At 35.1% G+C, this 27,594-nt stretch overlaps 3 protein-coding genes across 6 annotated transcripts; 2 read left to right on the forward strand and 1 right to left on the reverse strand.

Moving 5' to 3' along the window:
* Positions 1–4,324: 4,324 nt before the first annotated feature.
* On the forward strand, positions 4,325–9,339 carry LOC130995233 (polyadenylate-binding protein-interacting protein 7-like). 2 transcript variants are annotated; one of them, XM_057920433.1, is made up of 6 exons: positions 4,325–4,765; positions 5,468–6,370; positions 6,981–7,431; positions 7,536–7,606; positions 8,396–8,520; positions 8,639–9,339. In XM_057920433.1, the coding sequence occupies exons 2-6, from the start codon at positions 5,594–5,596 to the stop codon at positions 8,925–8,927; spliced, it is 1,713 nt and encodes a 570-aa protein (XP_057776416.1). In that variant the 5' UTR covers positions 4,325–4,765; positions 5,468–5,593; the 3' UTR covers positions 8,928–9,339. The 2 variants fall into 2 exon arrangements, with proteins under 2 accessions (XP_057776416.1, XP_057776417.1); XM_057920434.1 differs by lacking the exon at positions 8,639–9,339 and having other exon boundaries at positions 4,326–4,765; positions 8,340–8,466.
* A 710-nt stretch (positions 9,340–10,049) lies between these two features.
* On the reverse strand, positions 10,050–12,934 carry LOC130995234 (uncharacterized). 2 transcript variants are annotated; one of them, XM_057920435.1, is made up of 4 exons: positions 12,801–12,934; positions 12,382–12,524; positions 10,647–10,878; positions 10,050–10,548 (listed from the first exon to the last, which is right to left on the reverse strand). In XM_057920435.1, the coding sequence occupies exons 1-4, from the start codon at positions 12,813–12,815 to the stop codon at positions 10,249–10,251; spliced, it is 690 nt and encodes a 229-aa protein (XP_057776418.1). In that variant the 5' UTR covers positions 12,816–12,934; the 3' UTR covers positions 10,050–10,248. The 2 variants fall into 2 exon arrangements, with proteins under 2 accessions (XP_057776418.1, XP_057776419.1); XM_057920436.1 differs by lacking the exon at positions 12,801–12,934 and adding an exon at positions 12,615–12,733.
* A 1,031-nt stretch (positions 12,935–13,965) lies between these two features.
* LOC130995235 (protein OVEREXPRESSOR OF CATIONIC PEROXIDASE 3) lies at positions 13,966–24,543 on the forward strand. Of its 2 annotated transcripts, none has more exons than XM_057920439.1 (4): positions 13,966–14,250; positions 14,646–15,086; positions 15,363–15,671; positions 24,213–24,543. In XM_057920439.1, exons 1-4 carry the CDS (start codon positions 14,062–14,064, stop codon positions 24,360–24,362), a joined length of 1,089 nt encoding a protein of 362 aa, XP_057776422.1. In that variant the 5' UTR covers positions 13,966–14,061; the 3' UTR covers positions 24,363–24,543. The 2 variants fall into 2 exon arrangements, with proteins under 2 accessions (XP_057776422.1, XP_057776421.1); XM_057920438.1 differs by lacking the exon at positions 24,213–24,543 and adding an exon at positions 16,662–16,998.
* The last annotated feature ends 3,051 nt before the right edge of the window (positions 24,544–27,594 follow it).

The following is a 27,594-nucleotide window of genomic DNA, read 5'->3' on the forward strand; positions in this document are numbered from 1 at the left end:
TTACTATTATTAATTAATCAATTCCAATGATTTTTAGATCTTCACATTATATACGTTGAGAGAGGTTACGGTATCGTGCACTTTATATGTTGCCAATAAAATGTCTACAATTAAAACAGCAAAAATAAATAAGGATTTAATTGCATGTAAATTCAAAAGGTTTCGGAATTTTTACGATTTTCTCAAGACCTTTCAATCTGACTTAGAAATACATGAATCAAGAATTTTTTCTTAATATTTCCCAAATTTAAAAATCCCCTCAATTTGAAGCTGACATGGACTACCGTAAATACAGTGTGGCATAGTTGGCGGCAGCATAAGGAAACAACGTCGGTTTTCTAAAATAATACGATGTCGTTTTGATTTCCATCAACAAATAAAAAAAAGGAAAAAAAATTGCAGGTTAGGGGAACGACAGAACGCGGCCGGTGGAGAAAGCAGGGTTTGGGGAGCGCCGCGCCATCTCCCTCCTTCTTCGTCGGCGAAAACGACCGCCGCCGGTCATCTCTCTCTCTCCCTCGACTCACATTATACATGCAAACACCCACCCTCGCTTCTCAGTTTCTCCTTCCGATCTCCATCTTTCCCGTCTTTCTCGCATGATTCTCGAGCTCAAGACATTGCAAGAGGGCGATCCGAGCTCATGGAAATGGTGAGGCACATGCCGGAATTGTTGTACGAGCTCATGAAAATGGGAGGAGGGAGGCCCTAGGGTTTTGATTTGAGGGTGGAAGGAAGGAGGCGGCCCTAGGGTTTCGATTTGGGGGTGGGAGAAAGCCAGCGGCGCAGCAGTAGAAAGTCACCCACCGCCGCTCTATGTGTCCCTCCTCGCCGCCGTCGTGCCCTAGGCCCCAAATTGTGGCATCTCTCGTTTTCCAGACTCCTTCTTTCTTCCCTCTGCAAATCAGACAACCACCGCCCCTCTCCCTCTCCCTTAAAATTAGACACCACTGATCGTCCCCAGTAACAGCAACAACCATCGCCTCTCTCTTTATTTCAATTTGTGCGGGACGGTGGCTCTGGGGATTTGGGGAAGGGAAGAAGTGGAGGAGGCGAAGGGGGTAGGTTTGGGGGGTGTTTGGGTGGCGGGGATTTGGGAGGTGGGGGGTAGAGGAGGTGCCGGGGGTTTGGGAGGTGGTGGTCGGGAAGTTTGGGGAAGGGGGTGGGGTTTTTTTTTTTGTAAATTAATTTATTAATAAATTATTACTATATTTTATTAAAATATGATTATTAAAAAAAATAAAACAATGCCATGTCATAGGTGTTTGCCATGTCATTTCGCCAGACTTTCTAATTTTGGGAACATTAAGAATAAAATTTATGTTTATGTATTCCTAAGTCAAATTGAAAGGTCGTGAGAAAATCGCGAAAATTCTGAAATCTTTTGAATTTACAGACAATTTACCCAATAAATAAACCTTATATTTTTTTCGTGAGATATCTTATAAGTTAATAAATATTTTTTTAGGGGAAAACGTCATTGAATTTTGCAATTTACGATGAACAATATAGAATAGCTAATATGAAAAGTCAAATTTTCAAATCTTACATCATAAGATAATATAACTAAATTTGCCGAATAATGCGCGACTCGAATTATTAACCTCTCTTCAGACTTCAACATGATAAAAATCCAGAATTACATGTGTGTGGTGGTCTAGCATGAGGTGATTAAGGTTCAAAAATTGAGATCTTGGGTCCGAGTTCATCGTCGTGTAATTTTTAAATTTCTTTTATTTACTTGAGTAATTTATCAAAAAAAATAAAATAAAATAGAATTTCATGCTTATTAGCGTGCATAAACTAATCTTGGCAATTTTCAAATCACTGAATCGTCAGTTGGATTCTTTTATTGTATTTATATATGTCCTAGGTATTTATTATAAATAAAATGATTTCCTAAGCCAGCAGCGCAGTAGCAGAAAGCCACCCACGGCCGCTGTACGTGTCCCTCCTCGCCGTCGTCGTGCCCTAGGCCCTAAATTGTGGCCTCCCTCGTTTTCTAGCCTCCCTCTTTCTTCCCTCTGCAAATCAGACAACCACTGCCTCTCTCCCTCAAAATTAGACACCATTGATCGTCCCCAGTAACAACAACAACCACCGCCTCTCTCTTTATTTCAATTTGCGCGGGTTGGTGGCTCTGGGGATTTGGGGAAGAGGAGAAGTGGATGAGGCGAAGGGGGTAGGTTTGGGGGGTGTTTGGGTGGCGGGGGGTAGAGGAGGTGCCGGGGGTTTGAGAGGTGGTGGTCAGGGGCTTTGGTGAAGGGGGTAGGGGTTTTTTTTTTTTTTTTGTAAATTAATTTATTAATAAACTATTACTATATTTTATTAAAATATGATTATTAAAAAAATAAAACAATGACATGTCATAGCTGATTGGCATGTCATAGGTGTTTGCCATGTCATTTCGCCAGACTTTCTAATTTTGGGAACATTAAGAAAAAAATTTATGTTTATGTATTCCTAAGTCAAATTGAAAGGTCGTGAGAAAATCGCGAAAATTCTGAAACCTTCTGAATTTACAGACAATTAACCCAATAAATAAACCTTATAATTTTTACGTGAGATGTCTTATAAGTTAATAAATATTTTTTTAGGGGAAAACGTCATTGAATTTTGCAATTCACGATGAACAATATAGAATAGCTAATATGAAAAGTCAAATTTTCAAAGCTTACATCATAAGATAATATAACTAAATTTGCCGAATAATGCGCGGCTCGAATTAATAACCTCTCTTCAGACTTCAACATGATAAAAATCCAGAATTACATGCGTGTAGCATGAGGTGATTAAGGTTCAAAAGTTGAGATCTTGGGTTCGAGTTCATCATCGTGTAATTTTTAAATTTCTTTTATTTACTTGAGTAATTTATCAAAAAACTAAAATAAAATAGAATTGCATGCTTATTAGCGTGCATAAACTAATCTTGACAATTTTCAAATCACTGAATCGTCAGTTGGATTCTTTTATTGTATTTATATATGTCCTAGGTATTTATTATAAATAAAATGATTTCCTAATACAAAGTAATAAGACTTATTATATAATATTTTATAATGTTAAAAATATTAAAATTTGTGTCCGTTCCTCCTAAGAAGTTATCTGAGGACGGAGGGAACTGATGAAGTAATAAAATTTATATCAAATTAAATTACCATAGTTTACATAAACGGAGGGGTAGTTAGTATGTTTATTTTAATCATTCACATAGTTGACTTGATAGGACTTGGGTGGGATATATATTCCCTCAAACCAACATAAATTATTTTTGTTGAGAATATGATGGTAAATGGAATTATTAAAATTAGGAGTTGATGCTTGATATGACTTTTGCAGCCTATATCCAACTATAGCCCACACAAGATTTATTTGTTGAATTTATGGAAATCAAGATGATTTTATTTTATTTATTAAAAGCCACTTCACATATAAAGTCCCATGTCGTTTTCTCAGCCTAACATCGGTCCACAAATTCAATTTTATTGTATGATAATAATGATCTACATAAATAAAAGGACACAAAGGGAGACCTTATCACATGCAATATATACCAATATGTAGTTTCACAAATCATGGAGTGATGATATGTGTCATAGACTCATAATAGCATTCTAAAATTGAGTTGAATAGAATAACAAAATATATTTGAGTTTGACTTAAACTCGAGTTATAATTTTATATCAATTTGAGGTTAATTGAATTCAAAATACTAAGCCCACGAGTTTGGTTCGTAATTATTTGTTAACTTAAACAAATCTAGTTTGAAGTATATAGCTTAATAAGTACATATAATAATTGAATTTAGAGAGTTTATCTATAAAGTTATACTCATAGAATATCATTATACAACAAATATAAATCTAATTAAATTTGAAACCGTAAATAAACTCGTAAATGATAAAACATATGATTCGTGTAGATTAAATACTTTTAAGCTACTCATTATCAAAATTATTTATTTATATTCGATTTTTTTAGACCTTTCATAAAACAGAGTCTTTGTGTGCCTCAATTTTACCATTTGAACTAGGCCTCATCGGCTCTATTCGATTTTTATCAGATCAAATATATTGCGAATTGATGGACTTATTAATATACGACGATATTCATTACTATTTTATTAATGATATGCTCATAAATATAGGAGAGATTGAGAAGAGATAACTCACGAACATAACAAAATAAATGAACTTAAAATCCTTGCTAGAATTTGAAGATAAAATTTTTACCCTCAAATATACTTTTGCTGATTCTTCAAAAGGTATGATTTTATCAAAATCCGAATAAATAGTCTGTAGTTATAGAGAGAGAGAGACAGAAGACGACAAATAATGAGAGAGAAAATCTTGTGGTCTAAAAACCTAAAAAAAATTGCATTAAAATTTATTTGAGAAAGAAAACTGAGAAAGAAAAAGCAAAGGGGCAAAAAAGGAATAATATTGGAGATGGTAAGAAGAGAGAGAAATGAAAAGCCTGAATTAGAGATAGAAAGATAGAGAGAGAAGAAAAAGATACAGCCCTCAGCTCATCTCCCCTACCTCACTTCACAGCCTCAAGAATCGTGAAAAAATAATTAGGAAAAAAGGGAATCAATTAGTTTTTTTCCAATCCCGTTGCGATAATAGTGATATTTGAGGCCTGACTGTTTTCTAAAATTTCAGTCTTTTGAAGCTCTGAATCTTTGCAAAATCCCATCCTTTTCCTTTTTGTGTGGTTATGGATGCATTCGACATGGTTTCTTTTACCACGGGGCTGCGCAAAGGTATATTCAGACAGTTGCTCAGATCTTGTTTTATGCGTTGATTCTGTTTGGATAGAGTGTTTTTTTCACCCCCTTTGTTTGTATGGCTCAGATTTTGAGAGATCTATGATGAAAAGTATTCTGATTGAAGTTCAGAGTTGCTGTTTTCGGTTATTTGGGGCTTTTATTTGATTGATCTTGTTTTATTGTTTGGTTTGGTTGGTTGCTGAAATTTTTAGAATTTTGGTGAAATTTAAGGTTAGTGTTGTTTGTTGTGTGTGGATGGTTATGAGTTGTGACTGATGATGAAAGTGTTTGCTGTTTGCTGATGATAAGGTTTTCAATTTTTTGTAATTGATATTTTCATTATATCTTTTTTATGTAAGAAAGATGGACTGTTTTTGGTTACTGTTATTGTGTGTGCCCTTTTCTGTGTAGTCTTCTGTGTGTGTGTGTGTGTTTGTGTTCTTCTCTAATTTGTCTAAATATAGTAATTCTTGTAACTCAGTTCTTGACATCTCAATAGAGGGAAAATAACTGATCTTCATTGGATGGTTGTGTGGTTTTCACATTTCACTAAATAAAACTGTTTTATCTGTAAGTTTCTTTTCAAAATTCTGGAAACTTTTCACAGTAAATGTTTGTATATGCTGTAATTAATTGCAAGTTTGAATTTTGTACATCGTTTAACTTGCTAATTTGGATCACTTCATTCATCTGCAGGGTTCGGGTGATCCACATTCAATACTACGACTTCAGTTGTTCAATTAAGTTATTTCTTTTCTCATCTCTTTTAAGTGTAGAGCCATTTTCCACCTATCTGAAACACGGGAGTGAAACTAATATACAATGTACTTGTCGGGAAAGGGAGCTTCTTCCGGTGACAAAAATCTTGGTGCTTCAAAACCGACTTTGAACCCTAACGCCACAGAATTTGTTCCTTTTGCTCTGAGATCACCTGTAGCTGGCGCTAATGGTGCGGAGGCATCCTCAAAATTTGTGATGTCCGCAGCTTCTGCCCCAGGGAAAGGAATATTAGACAGATCAGAGTCGTCAGTCTCGAATAACTCTGATGATGAAGCGCAGCAATACTGGCGCAATCAGCTCCCGGATGATATTACTCCTGACTTTAAGGTCATGGGTATTGATGATAATCAAGGGGTCAACAACTTATCGTTTTCAAGCCTATCTTTGACTGATACTAACGAAGGTTCAAGATATTCTTCTTCAATAGGTAGTGGTTTTATGTTGAAGGAACAACAAGGATTATCTCCTCGCCCTGTTAATGGAAACAGTCATGCCGAACAGCTGAGATATCCAGTCTCGTCCTATGGGGAATACCTGTCCCCTACAAGTTATCATTCATCACTCTCTAAGCCTTGGGACCAACAGATTGTTGGCAACGATCAGCTTCTTGCAAGAGAAGGGACTGATGGTGGGAATCCAAGACACGGTCTTCTAGCTGACATGTCAAGTGAGCAATTGATGCTGGATAATTCTGATGTGAGCCCACTAGAGTTCTTGGCTTCACAATTCCCTGGTTTCGCAGCTGAAAGTCTTGCAGAGGTTTATTTTGCAAACGGAGGCGATTTAAACCTAACAATTGAGATGCTTACTCAGCTTGAGGTATGATATTTTTGTTGGCATTGGTTTGAAATAACTTATGATTTGTTAGGGATGTTTTGTTTGGTATGCATTCTGTAAATTATGTCACTACACTTGACAATGACTACTGATCTATTTTGGGCGCCTTTGTTTGGTGTGCAGCTCTAAATTCTAACACTATGTAAATCTAACTTAATGTTGTGAATCAATATAATCAATTTTATCCATTTCTATTTGGTGGTGCTGCCAATCATCATGGTTGGCCAACTCTTTGGTGTATCGCGCATAGCTTTGTCATTGACTTTACAGTAGTGCTTCGACTGCCTTCTAACTTGTGGTGTTCAGTAGATGGGCTGGCGTGTTCTGTTTTGTGACTTTCGTCTTCCCCTGCCCAGGTTGGAATTGGATTGGATTGTGTCCATTATTAGAATGCTTAGCCTACCAATTTTAGTCCAAAATATCGGATAGCGAAGTTTATTATCATCAGTCCCACCTTAATGTATTGTATAGTAATAGAAGTATCAAATGGTAATTCAATACTAAACCTTAAAAAATGTTTGTGATATCCATAATTGATGCATAAGCACATTTTTTTTGTAGAATTAAGCGCATATTGCTTTGTGCTTTGCAGCTTCAGGTTGATGGTGGCTTAAATCAGACTTTGACCTCAAAAACTGTATCTGCTCCAAATCTTAATTCGATGGATTTTCCTGCACTCTCTGTGAGAGATGGTCAAAACGATTTAGCAAAATTTACTGCTGATGGTCTTCACCAAAATGGCAGTCCCTATCGCTCTCCAGAAAAGCAAGGCTCGTTGCTGTTCAGATCCAATTCTTTTGTTCCATCAAGAGGTGCTACAGACTTTGCTTCGGCTGTCCGGAAAATGGCACCTCAAGATTCCAGCATGTGGAAGTACGAGAGAAATGGCTCTTCGGATGCGAGCATCGGATCGAGTCGAAGCTCTCAAGTACTGGCAAGCTCATACAACAGTGGCCAGGGGAGGGGCGTCTATGGTGATAGGTTCCAAAGCCGAGGATCAGCTCGCTCAACTCCGGTCTGGCTTGAAACTGGAGAAGCAGTCGGTAATGTTCATAGGCAATGTTGCTATTATTTGCTTTTTAATACTTTTAATTGTGGGAGTATGCATTCTGCAATTATATATGCTTTAACTTTGTTGAGCTGGCAGCAAATATGTACTCTGAAATGCGGGAGGAAGCTCGTGATCATGCACGTGTGCGCAATGTCTACTTTGAGCAGGTATGTCTTGTCTGCGGATGTCTATAAGGTTGGAAGTCAAAGAAAGAAAAGAAAATGAAAACAAAGCTATACCTTTCTGTTACGTGTCTAGATGGATAGCAATATGCTACTCGCTCCGTCCCCAAAATAAGTTCCTCTTTGGGGATGGCACGGGTTTTAAGGAAAAGTGATAAAGTATATTGATAGTGGAGAAAAATATGTTATAATTAGTATTGAGAGTGGTGAAAAGGTGAAAAAGTGAAAAGTAAGAATAAATAAAGTATTATTAGTGGTGAGGTAGTTGTCCAAAAATGGAAAGAAAGAAAGAGGAACTTATTTGGGAGACGTCCCAAAAAGGAAAAATAGGAACTTATTTCAGAGACGGGGGAAGTATTATACTTCCTTAAGCATTAATGTTTGGACTACGGGTGCAAGGGACATTTGTTTTGTCCGACAGTATACTTCCCTAGATGGGAGCTCGAGTTGTGGAAACTTGTGCAATCGACAACATTTTGGGTTGTACTTTTTTCAAGGTTCATCTTTTCTCTTAAAGTGGGGGAAAATGAATTTGATCTAATCTATTTATTACTTGTAGCCGTGCCTGTATCTGTTGTGGAATCAAGTGTTTGTCAATTCATATGAACCAATCACGACTCCGCTTCTTTCACTTTCTCCCGTACAGTAGGAACTTATCGAAAATGCTAATGTAACTAAGGAGTTTGTATTTCATTTTTGAAACTTTTATATGAATCAGTGACCACATTGTGCTTCCGTCGTTGATCTCATCTGAAATATTCAATGTGAGATTAGGCACGACAAGCGTACCTCGTTGGCAACAAGGCCTTAGCCAAGGAGTTGAGCATTAAGGGACAGCTGCACAATATGCAGATGAAAGCAGCTCATGGGAAGGCACAAGAAACTATTTTTCGCCAGAGGTTCGTTGTTCTTCGACCATTGGAGCTACCCCGCCCGAACTCATTACCCTTCGACTCTCGCTTCTATTTTGCATCTCCGTCGCTTCATCATGCAGATCTTGCTTTTTTTTTTTTGCAGGAATTCCGACATTCAGACAAACGGGAGGGAGCAGATGATCGACCTGCACGGTCTACACGTGAGTGAAGCCATTCACGTCCTCAAGCGCGAACTGGCGGTGATGAAGAACGCAGCCAGGTCGATGGATCAAAGACTGCTCGTCTACATATGTGTAGGAACAGGCCATCACACGAGGGGGGCGCGCACGCCTGCCAGACTCCCGACTGCCGTCCAGCGCTACTTGCTGGAGGAGGAGGGTCTCGACTATTCGGAGCCGCAGCCGGGGCTCCTCCGAGTTGTTATATACTGAGCCACGAAGGTATAGGAGATTTTTGACACACTGCATTACTCAGAAAATCAATCAACCCATCTGGGGGCAAAAAAAAAGGGTAAAAGAAGAGAAAAAAAAAAAGAAATGGAAATCTGTTGTATCTGTAAATGGGGGAAAAAATCGTAGGATACTTCTGCAGAAGGGTAAAAAAAGAACAAAAATAAAAAAGCAAGGATGTGGAAAGGTACGAGGAAAAACAGATGTCTGTATGATTACTGTGTAGTTTGGCCGAATCGTAGAAGATGTTTTTGTAGTTGTCAGTGATTTGCATCGGCCTCTTTTTGTTGTTTTTGGTTTTATGTTACATTTTTTTTGGGGTTTAAATATGCAGATGTAACTGATAGAATTCTTTCTCAAATTTCTCCAATCATTTGGAGCTCTTCCTCACAAATCTCTCATCATGCCTTTTTCTTGAATGATTCTTGTTTTTCTTCTTATTTAATTTTTAATGGATAAATAGAAATTATAAAGATTCCGTTATAGTTGACTCGAACTTGAGACCTTTGATTATACCACCTGAAGCCTTATCTCTCTACCGTTAAATTAAAATAGCAAAATCTTCACAAACTGCCAATAAATCTTGTTTTTCTTATTATGTTTTACTATGCATAAAATATAGTCCTAGAAGGAGATGACAAAGTGTAAGTTGAGATTACACTAAATATAATTACGTTTGATTGAAATATATTGATGTATCGTGTCACATTCAATTAGAAGATTGATTATCGTAAGAACTATTTTTTTGTAAGATCGTGAGACTAATGCTCAAATATATTGATGTATCATATCACAATCAATGTATAGGATAAATTATCATAAGAATTATATTTTTGTGAGATCGTGAGACTAATAATGCGCTGTATATATAAAATCATTGCATTCGTCATTAAATTAACTACATTTAAACAAAGTACGAATTTTTACCCCTCATAGAATTCAAACTGAACGTTGTGTTTATCTATCACAACGATGCATTCGCCATAAATTTTGACAATTGAATGATTGCAAATGATTGTCATTTTCTCAATTTAAATAAGGATTCTGATTTGAACCTTGTCCCTCAATATATATAACTAGGGTTAAGTACCAAATACCTTGAAATTCTTGAATTGGCGTTTGAAATTAAATGAGTACTAAAAATACACTCACTGCACATTTTAAAGGAGACTTTCAAACACCAAAAAGAGGAAAAGAGGAAATGGGGCAAGAAAATCAAGGTCATACACAACGAAAATGAGTCATTGAGGCACCATAGATGAGAATCAAGAAAGTGTGAGGAACATCCTATTTTGGCTCAAGATCATTTTAGCTTAGCTTTTGAAGAGCTCTTTAGAGGCTTCGCTGCAGGTTGAGTCGCGGTGTTTTTTTGGGCTATCTTCTTTAGGTTGTACTTCACTGATAAGAAAGCGCAGAGCACGGCTATCATCATTGTCGGGTACACGAATACGGCCTTTTGAGGGTCTGTATTTGCTGGCTTTCCAAGAATGCCTTCCTTGAGAAGACCCCAGATGACGAGTAGAGTTCCGAACATGTTCATCCTCCCCTGTTTTAGGAGACCAACGAGGGAACCAGCGACGCAAAAGTAACTTCCGGCAAGAACCTAGTATATAGGAAAAAGGAGAGTCGAGGGTACTTAAAGAGTGTGATATATAAGCTAGTGAGGAATCAAAATGTAAGCAAAAAGAGCACAGCACATACCTCTAATCGTTGTAGGTCAACTTCGGGAGAAGCCTCCTTAATGTTGGTCAAGTTATAGATGCTTAACAGATTATTCCAACTCGGGAAACTCATGTTGGTAGCGAGGCCGTTCACAATAGCTCCGGGGTAGAGAAGAGTCTTCACCACTGGAAGTGGGAAAATCTCACTCGAAATCAGCTGTGAGGCTGTCACGTGAATAGGTGTCGTGCACATGCCCGATCGACATTGGATCCTGATGAAAGATAAAAATAGGTTTTCTTAGTTTTTCTAGTTGTATTGTTATCAAAACCAAACAGAAACAGCCACTTCTCAAACTTATGTGCTCATATTTATCATAACTTCTTTCTTTAAAATGTGGTTCAAGAATGCAAAACATCGGTTTTATGCTATGGCTAATCATGGATAAAGTTATAGCAAAGAAGAAAAAAAAAACAAGTTTGTTATAGAGTTTCCATTCCAAATTCAAAAAGTAGACCTTATTCATTCACTACAACTAACAAACAAGTTGTAGACTAGTATACTTGCGAGAAACTGCTGAAACCTAACTTCTACCAGCTCCCGTATCTATATAATCTCCTGGTCGAATAATACTAAGTCAAATCTTAGTTATCCAACGGACAAGCAGGTCAAAGATTATGATTTCCTAGATCTACAAATGAAAAACCAAACACTTTTTTCCAGTTAAGATGAAACAATTCCAACTTCAGAATCAAAGCTCGGATTCAGCTTGTTCATGAAATTACAGCACAAAACGAGGACGGACCAAATGTTAAGAAAAAACGTCAAACATCAGTTCACGCTAGTGAGATTCATTTTTACTGTCATATAGACAGCGAGCGTCCCCCCCAAGTGCTGCTTTAAAAATACCCAATCACGAACAAAATTCAGCTAGCAACAAGTCGATACATTTTATAGCCTTGAAACTCCAAATCGGAAGTAGAGTATGTTCACCAATTACAACTAACTTCAACCATAACTACATTTACCGCGTATCACTTCATTTGTCATGCTAGCACACGGGGCCGCCTGATTGGCCACCGAGATGGGAAAATCAGGCACAAAAAAGCATAAACTTAATGATAACCATTTCTTATGGATATACAGCTTGATTATCAAACTGTACTATTAGCACAACATAGTCAAAATCTAACATCTATGATCTATGAGGATCCAAACTAAATATTATGGACATTTACTTTTTATGATTGATGAGATTACTAGGATTTCTCCAATCCTACCCTTTCGATGGCGAAATTAGCTCAGATGATAGAAATATCAAGAGCCTCAGGATATCCCAAAGTTCCAATCCATCGTAGTAAATGATGATTTAACCTATACTACTTTTATCTATTTAGGCTAATCCTCAAAAGTAAACGCTTCCTAAACAAGTAACAAAGCTAGATCTTAGTTATGAACGAATAAACCAGAAAAGGACACAATTCCACAAAATTTTATCACAGTAGCAAACAGCCATCTCAAAATCTTCATCCCGAAAAAGTTATGATTGCCTAGATCTTGAAACAAAACTAAAAAGTTAAAAACCAATCATTTACTTCCAGTAGGATGAATCAAAATCTAAAAATAAAATAAAATTCCTACTCCAAAGCTGAAGTAAATTGAGCTAATTTCTGAAATCCCAGCACAAAAAGAGAACAGCCCAGATGCTTAAACATGCAAATCCTCGAAAAAAAAATGAAAAGCGATAGATTGAATTTTTTTGCTGCTAAAACAGTACCTGAAAAGGGGCACCTGAAAAATGATGAGAACGAAATATGTGAAAGAAGCATATTTGGGGAGGTTGCTCCACTTCCCCTTCGCCGCAGGCGCAGATGCATTCGCCATAGTAGATCGCGTGATGGAGCTTCTTCGATTAGGACTCTGTCCGAAATTGGAAAGTCAAAATCTTGAAGAAAAAGAGAATGTTTCGAGTTCTTAAATGCTGTGCTATTCAATTCAGCTCGTCTTAACTGGAGTCGTGCTCAATCATGAACGCGATTTCTTTCCAAGTGATGCATTTCGTTTTGTTTTGTTTTTTTCCTCGTCAAATCGAGTGAAGCAGAAACGGTGGTGCTTACAAATTTTAAATTATCAGTAAATGAAATATATTTAGGTTTCGTTGATTTAAACCTAAGAAAGTGAAAAGAATAAAAATACCTTTTCGATTCTCATTCTTCCGCTAGAACTGAAGTAGGAGATGAGAGAACATCTAACTTTTTTTCTTGTAAGTGTTTTAGCTTTCAATTTTATTTTATATCTCAACTTATTGGATGTGTTTTTGATTTTATAGGCAATTTGATGTAGTATCTTAATTTTTCTGTCCAATTATAAATATCTCATTACTTTTAAGAAATGTGTAATTGATAAATAAAATGGATTTGTGAAAATTGTTCAAATATTAAGTACAAAGAGATAATATTAAGTACAAAGAGATAATATATTGCCGAAAAAGAATATGACATTTGTAATGAAATATTTCATTATAAAAAGTGAGACATTTATAATATGACAAGGTATAAACATTGCATGTTGTCCTCATAATGACATTCAAATATGGCAGATTTTGATCTACTAATAAAATAATACTCCATCCGTTCACCAATTCAAGACCTACTTGCATTTTTGGTCCGTCCACAAAAACAAGGCCTACCTATTTTTGGTAAGTTTTTATTCATTATTTAATCAAAAAAATCAAAAATTCTTTACAAAAAAGTGGGACCCTTTCACCACTCAACTAATAAAAATACAATTTTTCTTAAAAAGTGGGACCCTTTCTCAATTCAACTAATAAAAATACAATTTTTTCTTAAAACCCATGTTTTTTCATATAGGCCTTTAATTGGTGGACGAAAGGAGTACGTTTTTATGAATTACACTATATAAAAGTGAAAAAATATTACTCCGTCCGTCCCAAACGAAATGTCCTATTTCTTTTCGGCACGGAGATTCAGAAATGTGTATAAAGTAGATAAAGTGGGTTGATGAAAATTATTTAAATATTAAGTATAGAGAGATAGTGTATTGCCAAAAAAGGAAATAAGACATTTCGTTTGGGACAGCCCAAAAAGGAGAACAGGACATTTCGTTTGGGACGGAGGGAAGTACATCACACCCAAATAAAATTGAATTAAACATTTGAATCCAAGAGTTCCCGTAAAAGAAAGTTTTTGGTATTTGAAGTTTGTCACTTTAGCTAAATCTCATTCGTGCCACAGTATTTTTTTTAATTATCACATATATTTTTAAAATTAATTAATGAATCATTATCTTATGTTATCAGTATTTTTTTATTATACTTTTGTACCCTTTTTTTTAAGGGAATTTTGTACCCTTTTGAACATAAAGCGTGTTTGAAGTTTTGCAGTGGAGAGCTATTTAGGCGAGAAAGAAACCTAAAAGAGGAAGAAAACTAAAAATTATGGCGTCAACTTCACCTTCTCTTCGAATATCCATAACGCTTCAGAGCTGCAGAAAGCCCCTCTTTCCCACAACTCTCACCACTTCTTTCCGGCCGCGGCAGCTGCCTTCGCGCTCCGCCGGTCTCAGCTGCTCCAGCCGCCGTCGGGACGGCGGCAACCCTTCCCTAACTCCCAAGAAAAGCAACAAGGTATCCCATATTTTTTACTTAATTTTCTCTTTTTTGCAATTCTGGGATTTTGACGATAGAAATTTAGTTGAGAATAAAAGGATAAATGGGCTAATTCATTTTTGTGGGGCTGAAGTAGTATTGGTTTGTAATTGTTAGTTTATGAGCTGGGAATATCTAGGAGGAACATTTGTTGCTTCTGTGCTTTAAAAGATGCATTTTTGCTCAAGCATTTATGTGCTGATTTGTTGTTGGTGTAATTGTACTAGTTTAGGTTGAATTGTGTGTGTGTGTGTGTGTTGTGGCAAAAATGGGGGGGGGGGGGAAGGTTTTTGTCATCATTTATTTATCTGTGTGATGGAACAATGTTTTGGAACTGCCATCAAAGATTTGTGCTTTATTTCCATTTTATTTAGAAAAAAATTGCTAAGAAAGAAGTTGGAGAAGATGAAGATATGGATGAAGATGCCTTCGAGGCGCTCTTTCGTCAACTTGAAGAAGATCTGAAAAAAGATGGGTTGGATGGTGAAGATGATGATGATGATGTAAGTGAGGAAGATCTCGCGAAACTTGAAAAGGAGCTAGCTGAGGCTTTGGAGGATGATGACTTTTTAGTGGCATTGGGCTCTGCTGCCCTTGGAGGTGTTGTGAACGAAGACGAAGATGATGATGAAAATGAAGATGATGAGGAAGAGGAAGAAGAAGATGAAGGCGAAGATATTGATGTTACTAACAATGTGGATGGAGATGAAGTCGATGATGATGACGATGAAGAAGAGGAAATGCCTGTGAAGCTTAAGAATTGGCAACTCAGGAGGCTGGCGTATGCATTGAAAGATGGTCGCCGCAAGACTAGTGTGAGTTTTACTCTTGCTAATACTGTGTCAATGCCCTCAAGAATCGCGATTTAGCCCTTTATATAAGCTTCTTTCTGATTTTGTACTTGGCTTTTCTGGATATGGAACCATGAAAAGGAAAAAAAAATGTGAAAGATGATTTGATCTTTGGTGTTGAGATGAGAAAGCTCTTTCTGTTTAAGGTTTAGAGAAATGGCTTTCTCTTGGTTTTCAAATATGGTTGTTAAAACTTACTCTTTTCCTGTTTCATGAGTTATCTCTGCTATTTTCTTGCAGATCAAAAATCTTGCTGCTGACTTATGCCTGGATAGAGCCGTTGTCCTCAAATTACTTCGCGACCCTCCTCCTAATCTTGTCATGTTGAGTGCTACACTGCCCGATAAACCTGCGAAAACAGTCTTAGATCCTGTGAGGAAACTCGAAGAAGCTGCTCCTTTGGAGACGGCTATGGAGGCTGCGAAGCCTGAAGTTGAGGTCAAAGAGCCGGTCCATGTGATGCAAAGCAACTGGTCTGCTCGAAAAAGGCTGAAGAAAGTACAAATCGAAACCCTTGAAGAAGTCTACAGACGATCAAAGCGCCCAACTGTGAGTAACTTCATTCTCACATAGTAAGGCAATCTTATCGTAGCCAAAAACTGAATAAGTCATGCATGATAACATTTTCAAGGAGGATTCATGGTCTATAGCTCGGGTTAGCTCTAGCTATGAGAAGCTTTAGAAGAACTAAAGGGGAAAATAAGATCTATTGAATTGATTTTTTAACTGAAATTTAGTTGGTATCGAAATGCTTGTAAGTGCAATTGAGGAGAGACGTGTGCACCAATGACTACTTGATGGGTTAATTATATTTATAGTTTATAGCCTCAACTTCGATTCAATTTTTGTATGTCGTGGACTTTGAGAAATTATTTAATTATAGCCACAATCGCGCCGAAACTGTGGCAATAGTTATTCTTTGCCGAAATTACACCTAAAATGAAGACTGATTGCAACCAAACCAGAGTCTAATGTATATTACATTGAAGGGGATTTCCAAGGGTAGGTAGCCCATTGTCATCCGAGCACTGGTGTGGTTGGAATCGCGCCTTTGCACTAACTTTCTGACGTGATTCCGACCACACTGATAGTCCAATGACGATTGGCTACCCACCGTTGAAAATCCCCTTTAGTGCAGAATACATTAGTCACTAGGCTTTGGTCATGACAATTGATCATCGTTTTAGATGTAATTTTGGCAAAGAACAACTACTGCCACAGTTTCGGCGTGATTGTGGCCATAATTATATAGTTTCTTACAAAAAATAAATCAAAGTTGAGGCTATACATTGAAAATTTAAATGTTTAGGCTATAAACTATAATTAACCATTACTTGATAAGACTGAACATCCTAGTGTAGAACTATACCTTCTATGTTAACTCAACTGTAATCTTGCAAGTGATATCTTTGAATCGAAGATATCGAAGGCGCCATTCGCGGATTACTGTAGTCTTGATCTAGTGTTTCAAATACCTTCATCAACTTTCTTGATCTGACATATTTAAACTTGGGTATTTTGCCTTGGAAATGATTACAGAATGCCATGATCAGCAGTATCGTGCATGTGACGAACCTGCCCCGTAAAAGGGTGGTGAAATGGTTCGAAGATAAACGGGGAGAGGATGGCGTGCCCGAACAGCGCCGCCCGTACGAGCCACGTGCTTCGGAATCCGTCATTACCAGCTAGAACATCCCCTGCTCCTTTCCACCTTTTGATGAAGAGGAAGACGAAAACCTGGAAGTAAAATAGAGCTGAAACATTCATCATTGAGCACAACAAAATTTCAATCATAGATAGGAAGAGAAAGCCACTGGCTAGCTCAGATATTTAAGAAAAGGACCAAATGGAATGAGAAAGAGCTTTTGTTTTGTTTTGTTTTGTTTTTCGAACTGTGTTTTTGCGCAGAATACTCCATCCGTTCCGCTAAACACGACTCACTTGTTTTCGACATGAAGATTAAGGTGTAAATTGGATAAATATGGTAGGAATCACAACTTTTCAAGTGTTAAATATTGTTATTTTATGAAAATGAGTCATCTTTAGTGAGATTATTTAAAATAGAAAATGAGTTATATTTAATGGGATGGACAAAGTAATACAAATTTCAAAAAGTAAAGTTTTGATCTTTAGTGAGATTATTTAAAATAGAAAATGAGTTATATTTAATGGGATGGACAAAGTAATACAAATTTCAAAAAGTAAAGTTTTGATCTTGAATTTGTACATAAAATGAGGAATTACTTAAGCTTGATTAATTCTATATTCGTGTCGGCGTTGCAAGCTTCCAAATAATCAGCAAGATACCAAATTACCAATAATAGTAGTCATACGGGCCTAATTAAATCAGTAAAAATGAGACTCAAGAAATTGGCTTACTCCATTCGGGCCTGACATTATTTGGGCCCAAACCAATTTGCCATATTTATTCAGTTTTCGAGGCTCGTTTTATTCATCTCTTTGTATTATATTCTGGTTTTATCAAATTATTTAGGGTAAATATCATGAAAATCCCTAAAGTATACCAGCTTTAATGAAAAATACCCTGAAATTTTCAAAATGTTCTCTAAACCCTCAAACTATCAGGTTTTTATCAAATACATCCCTCATCTATTTTTCGATCACAAAAAACGTGATGTGGCTTGTCGGATGCCACAATGTAATTTATATTCTATTTTTTATAAAATGCAATGGCAAAAATGACGTCGTTTCGTACCATATCATTTAAAAAAAATCAACTCTGAAATTTAAAATTCACTCCTATCGCGCGTGTTTGAAATTCACGCTAATAACCTAGAATTAGGGATAAACACGATAAAATATGGTACGAAACGAAGTCGTTTTTTTCATGTCATTTTTTAAAAAATAGAATATAAATTACATTGTGGCATCCGGCAAGCCACATCACGTTTCTGATAACCGAAAAATAGATGAGGGATATATTTGATTAAAACCTGATAGTTTGAGGGTTTAGAGAACATTTCGAAAGTTTCAGGGTATTTTTGATAAAATGGGTATAGTTCGGGGGTTTTCATGATATTTACCCAATTATCTAATGGAATTTAGTCTAGAACTTTTTTTTTTTGCCAAGGCCAATTTAGTCTAGAACTTGAATTTGGGGTGATTAAATAATCCACCCAACTTTGGAGTGATAGACAATCACTTATTTGTTTGATTAGATGCGGGTCGAGTTATCATTCATGAGCTCAATCATCCAAATCAAACACTTGATTGATAAAAGTAATAGGATTGGAGGGGTGATTAAATAATTCACCCAACTTTGTGATAAACAATCACTCATTCGAGTAATTAGATACGGGCCGAGTTATCAATCACAGACTCAATCGTGCAAACCAAATATTTGATTAAAATAAATTAATTTATCAATTATGTTTTATTACTCAAATCAAACGGCTCCTAAAGTGATATATTTCGGTCTAGTGAAAGAAGGTAAAAGCTGCATACGTATTTGAATTCAATGGTAGAAAGATTAATTAGAGAGGTCACGATACGAACGTGGAGTGGACTTGTTAATCAGAGGCTGATGTAATTGGTGATAGTACCATGTTTTATATATTAGTATAGTAGATAAATTAATTACAACAATAAGTTTAGCGACACGGCTAAATCTTAAATCTAACTTTTCGTCAAATCTAACATGCCCTAAATGCCTATCAACATCCAAATCTAACGTTTAGTCAAAAAACAAAAAAATAATAGCGAACGATCAAATGCTATGAAAAAATGTTGGATTATTAATAGCGAACGATCAAATGCTAAGTGAACTCCACGTCACCCAAGTATTCTTAATTGCAACCAAGGCAGTTTTCCCATTCTGACCAGTTTGGACATACAAGCAGAACTTAACAGTTTCAACAAATAGTGTGTAACTCGTCGAATTTCGATAAAAAATTACTTTACATTTTAATTTTTAAGTAAAATCAATAAATTTAATGTTATATTTAATACTAGAATTCAATCAACTAAAATCGTTGATTGTGGTGAAAAAAGAAGATAAATCGAAATAATGATGCTAGTACTGTTCAAATTCGTATAATAATACTCGTTAATTACTCGAACACTTTTAAATTTATAAACATAAATGGTTATAATAATTGATTATCTATCACAACTATGAAGTAAACATTTATAATAAATAATAAGAAAACAAAATATTAAATAGAGAAAATTTCACATAGGCATGTTGATAAATGTTTGTACTCGTCTAGAATGTATGTACTCGTAGTCGTCCCATATTCGATAAATTATATGAACCCATTTTAATTTATAAATATAATTTATTTATAGTAAATTGGTTATTCTTCTAAAAAAATCAAACATTATAAAACTAATATTAATAATAAATAGTTTAAATAAAAAATATTAAAAATAAAGAAATTCCACGTAGAACACTTTCATAAATGTTTGCAATTATTTAGAGTGTATATACTCATAGCTAAATATTATACTATATAACAAATGACTTAAAAGTGAAAAATATTTCACGTAAGTATATATGTCGATAGATGTTCGGACTCATCTAGAATGTATACCCGTAGTCGTCCCAAATTTTATTATCCGAACCTATTAAATGTTACAATAATTATTTATTTGTCTCAATAAAATTTGAACATTAAGTAATTATTAATAATAGGGATAATTGCATCTAACACCAACTTTGTGCAATAAAAACAAATTGACTTCATATAGTTTCAACAAAGATTTGTCGATAGAAATTAGCACATGATGAAGGAAATTTCTCAGATCGAAGATATGTCCCTTTCTGGGGGTGTCGGTATATTGAAAGTGGATATCATTTCCTTTTTCACATTGATCTATAAATACTATCCTAAACATCTTAATTAATACACAGAGCTAGTGTGGAGTGGAGGAATATGTTTTCGATTGAATTAAGGTATGCGTTCATGTTTCTAATCAATCTTGTTAAATCTTTGGACGATGATGAGAGTTGGGACAGCTTTGGTGTGATGAACACTCTCAACAAGTTTGCCATCTTTCTCTTTATTTTCTTTCTCCTCTCATTTTACTCGCTTCAAATCACCTCTGCGCCTCCTCTTATTCTGCTCCGATTCCATAATTTCAGTCCTCTTGTGTTCTTCTCTCTCTTCTTCTCTCTCATCCTTCCACAGCGTGTCTGCTGGGCCTATTTTCTCGTGATTTGGTTTTCGAGTTTTGAGACATTTTCAGGTATAATAAAGGGTTTTGTTCAGTGTTTGCAAGAATTTCTGTGTAGGATTCCCGGATACAACATCAGCTTTACTAGTGTTGATTTTGATGAAGTTGCCATACTCGATTTGGAGGCTGGAGAGCTAATTAACTCCCTAGAGAGACAAAGAGATGAGTGATGGATACACATATCATATGTTTTGAGATAATGTGATGATACTAATCACGATTCCTTCTGGATTTGGTGATGATTATATATATATATTGTTTGTCATGTGCTTAATTTCATATATGTATGTATTTCCACTTATGTGGTGATCGTCTTCCTCGTTTCATTTTCTTTGTTGGCTTCATATTGTAATATGCGTACATCAAATATTATCTTATGTTGCTCTTATTTGTTTGTCCCCAAGGGACACCAAGCGGTGCGACCTCCTGTGTGTGAACAGTGAAATCCCGGGTTCAAACCCCACTGCTCCCCCTCCCCAACTCTCCCAAATCAAAAAAAAAAAAAAAATGTTGCTCTTGTTTGATGTCATATATTCCAGTTTATCTTAGGTAGTTATTAAATTTGATATTTCCACTATTTTGGCCTCATGCATCAATCAATACTTGCCTTATCAAAATTTGAATGTTAAGCAGTTATAAAAATTTAATGGACTACAAATAAAATAAAGAGTTAATGGGCTCAATTAGCCCTTCTTAGATAAGAAAAGGAAAAAATGTCGACTCAAATAAAAATATGAAAAAACTAACATTTTTTAATGTAAATGTACAATTATACCCTTAATATTGTTACACACTTTTTCAAAAATCGTGTAATAATGTATTTTACACTGTTACACACTATTACACGATTTTTGAAAAAGTGTGTAGTAACGTACGTAAAAGTGTGTGATTGCGAAAAAGTGTGTAACAGTGTAAAATACTCTATTGCACACATGTAATAGTGTATTTTACACTGTTACACACTAAAAGAGTATTTTAGTCAGAAATGCTATTATTTCCATATTTTTATTTGTATGGCTAGAATTTCCTATAACTAAAAGGTTTTGGCTACAGTAGGGTGCTGCCTCTAAAATAAAGCTGATTGGAATCAAAATTTGCAGATAATTTAGAAGTCGTCAACATGTCTCGCGGAATTCTTGACATTATCAACTGAATCATATAACAAAGAAATTGAGTATACAAGAAATTGAATTTTCACCCACACATGTAAATGTGGCTAATGGTATGGTTATGTATAGGAATTTTACTCTCACACACATAATGCAAATGTCGACATGTGTCACAATAAATTTGTAGAGAAAAGTTTTTACCTACACATATATTTATGTGTGGATATTACCGACACATATATATGTCACTAAAAGTGTCTCTTAGGTATAGATAAATATATTTTTGTCATAATATAATGATGATGTAGAAATTACGTGGATGATGACATGGCATTCGGTAATTGATTGGTGATAATTATTTATATGTGTAAGTAAATACTATAACTTATGTGTAGCTAAAGCATGCAGTTCGTTAGTTCCACAGTATTAACTCGGCCAGATTTAAATCATTATATTTAAAGACTTCACACTATATATATATAATTTGAATATCAATCAACAACTGAATAAACTTGAAACAATACCAATGGCTAGTAAACATAATTCTTGACACACTATCTTGATCATCTATTTTTTTTTTCTCAAATAGCTTAAGTAAAAGAATTTGCATCATTTTGTTTATCTCTTTCCTCTCATCTCTATCATTAAAGATAGATTTCTCTTCAACTTTGTTTATCTCTTATTGCTCATCTCTCTATTATTAAAGATAGACTTCTCTTTAACGTTGATTGCACCATGACGAATTGATTACTCTATTGCATCACTAATTTGCAATGCGAGAAGTTTTATTCAGTGATGATTTTGCCTCCTTAAGAACCTTTTCCAATGATGCTTTTGCCTCTTCGAAGCTATCATCGATCGATAAGAAATTGTATAACTGGTTTCACTTCATCATTTTCATTTGCATCCATGATTTGGAACACGAAATTGTACCTCCACAACAAAAAAATAATTAAATTATTAGTATATGCTTTGTGTAGTAAATTAAGATATACTAATACAATTATACTATTAATTTTGCAAAATAAGAAGTTACTATGAATGAAAACCTGTTGTTGGAGGGCAAAAATATGGACAACGCATTCGTAGATGGAATCTCTGAATTTGGCATGCGCATCGTAGACTCATCAATATAGCTAAACAGAACTAAATTGATAATGAAAAGAAAAATGAGTCGTGCGGCTCTATATATTTCATTTAAATATACGAATGAATCTATGATTGTTAAGAGATTGATGTGAAGAATCCCACCATCTCCAATAAATCGATAAAATAGGCAAAATAGGATGAAATTAGCTCCAACTAACCCCACTTTTAACCCCTACTTCGCTGATAGAGTATTATTTGAAGGGTTTGAACGTGTTTTGGATTTTTTTTTTTTTGATATAATCTAAATATCTAATAGTGGAAATTGTGGAATTCAATTGATGGAAGACAATTTTTTAAAAGTCACGGTTCTATAAATTAGTAATAGCCTTGTGGTCCAATTTTTTTTTTAATTAATTTAAAGACATATCAATAGATAAATAAATAATTTATTGTTAATAGTTCTTTTTAAATAATGATTAATATATAATTTTTCAGATCAGCATTGTTAATAACTATTAACTAATAATTAAATGTGTTATTAACCACACATATATAATCATTAAAGTGTGGCAGATATTTTTTGTTAATTTGCCGTAAGCATATAAGATATAAAGAGTTAAATTGAAAATAATTATTTAAAAATAAATATGACTAAATCTTTTTACCCACGCATAATTAAATGTCATTAACTATTTAAAATTGTATAATGAATTTACCTACACATATTTAATTATGTGTGGGTATACCACCACCCATTATTACGTGTCACAATTTTATTTTATTTTTGAGTAGAGAGAGAGAGAATTAGTGTTTAATTCGTGATCAATTGAAACAAATTTTCGCATATTAAGTAATTATATAAAGAATTTATATTGTGTTTTATTTCAACGACTTCTAGTACTGCAAAGCCTGAAATTGAGGTCAAAGAGCCGGTCCATGTGATGCAAAGCAACTGGTCTGCTCGAAAACGCCTCGTTTAACGTGTGCACCAATGACTCCTTGATGGGTTAATTATAATTTATAGCCTCTACTTTGATTCAATTTTTGTACGGTCTAAATTTTGAGAAATTGTTTAATTATAGCCACAATCACGCCGAAACTGTAGCAATAATTCTTTGTTGAAATTACACCTAAATTGATGACTGATTGTCACGAAGCCATAATCTAATGTATACTACACTAAAAGGGATTTCCAAGACCATTGTCATCCGAGCACTGGTGTGGTCGAATTGCTCCTTTGCTTTCAGACGTGATTCCGACCATATTGATGATCCAATGACGATTGGCTACCTATCGTTGGAAATCCCCTTTAGTGCATAATACATTAGTCACTAGGCTTTGGTTTCATGGCAATTGATCATCGTTTCAATTGTAATTTTGGCAAAGAACAACATGATTGTGGCCATAATTAAACGGTTTCTTACAAGAAATAAATCAAATTTGAGGCTATACATTGAAATTTGTTGAAAGTTTAGGCTATAAACTATAATTAACCCTTACTTGATAGGACTGAACATCCTAGTGTAGAACCATACCTTCTTTGTTAACTCAACTGTAGTCTTGCAAGTTATATCTTTGAATATTGGATATGTTGAAGGCGCCATTTCACGGATTACTGGAGTCTTGATCTAGTGTTTCGAATACCTGCATCGACTTTCTTGATATAACATATTTGTACTTGGGAAAATGGTTGCAGAATGCCATGATCAGCAGCATCGTGCATGTGACGAACCTGCCCCGTAAAAGGGTGGTGAAATGGTTCGAAGATAAACGGGGAGAGGATGGCGTGCCCGACCAGCGCCGCCCGTACGAGCCACGTGCTTCGGAATCCGTCATTACCAGCTAGAACATCCCCTGCTCCTTTCGACCTTTTGATGAAGAGGAAGAAGAAAATCTGCAAGTAAAATAGAGCTGAAACATTCATCACTGAGCACTCCAGAATTTCAATCATAGATAGGAAGAGAAAGCCACTGGCTAGCTCAGATATTTAAGAAAAGACAAAATGGAATGAGAAAGAGCTTTTGTCTTGTTTTGTTTTGTTTTCCACCAAACTGTGTTTTTACGCAGAATACTCCCTCCGTCCCACCGTCCCACTAAATATAGTTCGCTTCTTTTCGGCACAGAAATTAAGGAGAAAGTGTAAATTAAATAAAAGTGATAAAAGTGAAAGATTAATTAGAGGTACGACACGAACGTGGAGTGGACTTGTTAATCAGAGGCGGATGTAATTTGTGATAGTACCATGTTATATATATTAGTATAGTAGATAAATTAATTACAACAATAAGTCTAACTACGCTCCTAAAGTCGTAAATCTAACTTTTCGTCAAATCTAACATGCCCTAAATGCCTATCAACATTCAATGATCCAAATCTAATTTTTTGTCAAAAATAAATAAATAAATAAATAAGTCCAAATCTAACATCACGTAACATTCGCTATTCATCAAAAAAGCTACTACTAGATCATGTTATCAAAAAAGCTACTGCTAGATCATGTTATAAAAAAAAATCAAAAAAGCTACTACTAGATCATGTTATGAAAAAATGTTAGAATATTAATAGCAAACGATCAAATGCTAAGTCAACTCCACGTCACCCAAGTATTCTTAATTGTAACCAACAGTTTTTCCATTCTGACCAGTTTGGACATACAAGCACATAACTTAATAGTTCCATCAAATATTAGTGTGTAATCCATCGAATTTCGATGGGAACTCACTTTACGTCGTAATTTTTAAGTAAAAATAATAAATTTAATGTTATATTTAATAGAATTCAATCATCTAAGATCGTTGATTGTGGTGGAAAAAGAAGATAAATCAAAATGATGATGCCAGTACCGTTCAAATTCGTATAATAACTTGTACTTTTGAATTTATAAACATAAATGGTTATAATGATTGATTATCTATCACAACTATGAAGTAAACATTTATAATAAATACTGATAAATGTTTATGCTCGTCTAGAATGTATGTGTACTCGTAGTCATCTCATATCCGATAAAGTATATGAACCCATTTTAATTTATAAATATAATTTATTTATAGTAAATTGGTTATTAATTATTCTAAAAAACCGAACATTATAAAACTAACATTAATAATAAATAGTTTAAATAAATAAATATTAATTAAAAATAAAGAAATTCCACGTAGAACACTTTCATAAATGTTTGCAATTATTTAGAGTGTATATACTCGTAGCTAAATATTATACTAACAAAAGACTTAAAAGTGAAAAATATTTCACGTAAGTATGTCGATAGTCATGTCCGGACTCATCTAGAATGTATAGTCGTTCCCAAATTTTATTTATTATCATGTTACAATAAGTATTTATTCGTCTCAATAAAACTTGAGCATTACAAAGTAATTATTAATAATAGGGATAATTGCACGTAAATACACCAACTTTATGCAATAAAAACAAATTTTACTTCATATTTTACCAATTTTTTTGGATATTTAATATTAGTTTTGAATATATTGATGCATATAGTCGTGTGTTTGGCTTGTTCAAAATTTGGAGCTAACATGTTTCTTATAATAATATTATTGCTATCATCTAATTAAGTTAAGAAGAAAAAAAAAAAAGGAGGACATAATTCCTCATCCACTCCGCCCCCCACTTTTCATTAAGGAAGTCTACATGACTACAAGTACAAATTAGATCTTTGTCAATGGGTCAATGAAAAATTAGCATAGAAATTTCGCAGATCGAAGATATGTCCCTTTCTGGGTGTCGCCCGCCACCTTCAAAATATATTGAAGTACATCAATATTTCCTTTTTTCACATTGTTCTATAAATACTACCCTTACCCTAAACAACTTAATTAATACACAGAGAGTGGAGAAATATGTTTGTGTTAGAATTAAGGTATGCATTTATGTTTTCAATCAATCTTGTTAAATCTTTGGAAGATGAGAGTTGGGACAGCTTTGGTGTGATGAACACTTGGAACAAGTTTGCCATCTCTCTCTTTATTTTCCTTTTCGTCTCATTTTACTCTCTTCAAATCCCACTAACCACCTCTACGCCTCCGGTTATTCAGCTCCGATTCCAGAATTTCAGACCTCTTGTGTTCTTCTCTCTCTTCTTCTCTCTCATCCTTCCACAGCGTGTCTGCTGGGCCTACTTTCTGGTGGTTTGGTTTTCGAGTTTTGAGACAATTTCAGATATAATAAAGGGTTTTCTGCAGTGTTTGCAAGCAATTCTGTGTAGGATTCCTGGATACAACATAAGCTTTTCTAGTGTTGATTCTGATGAAGATGCCATACTGGATTTGGAGGCTGGTGTAGAGAGACAAAGAGATGATGAGTGATGGATATACGTATCATTTATATATTGTTTGTTCATTTATATATATTTCCACTTATGTGGTGATCGTCTTCCTCGTTTCATTTTTTTTGTTGGGTTCATATTGTAATACATGCGTACGTCAAATATTATCTTATGTTTGCTGTCGTATATTCCAATTCTATCTTAGGTAGTGATTAAATTTGATATTTCCACTATTTTGACCCCATGCATCAATCAATGTATACTTGCCTTATCAAAATTTGAACGTTAAGTAGTTATAAAAATTTAATGAACTACAAATACCTGGAATCAAAATTTGCAGATAATTTAAAAGTCGTCAACATAGCTGTAGGAATTCTTGACATTATCAACTGAATCAGTGATTGTCCGATGATCGGCAGCACCGCCGGCGTCAGTGCGTGAACAGCCCCACTCACACATTCCTCACCGCCACCGCGAACGCCAGCGCAGAGGCCGACCACGGCAGCCGTACGTCCTCGCCCTCTGTGGGCGGTCGGTGCCGAGCTCGTTCCCCACACTAGTGGAGAAGCCGAAGCTGAGGGAGGAGGGGAAAATGTCAGATTAAGAAAGCTGAGGCGCCGAGCTCGTTCCGCCACGTCCTTGACGCCGAGGCCGAGCAAGTAGTTGATGGGAAGTGACACAAAAGAGCAGTTCGTCATTTTTCCTTCCTTATATATGCAAGTGAAAATAATATTATCCATTCTTGAAATGAAAATAAGGAAGGAAAAATGTTTTTGTGTTAAATGTTGGA

Source organism: Salvia miltiorrhiza, chromosome 7 (assembly GCF_028751815.1).
Source record: "Salvia miltiorrhiza cultivar Shanhuang (shh) chromosome 7, IMPLAD_Smil_shh, whole genome shotgun sequence".
In the NCBI taxonomy this organism is placed as follows: Eukaryota; Viridiplantae; Streptophyta; class Magnoliopsida; order Lamiales; family Lamiaceae; genus Salvia; species Salvia miltiorrhiza.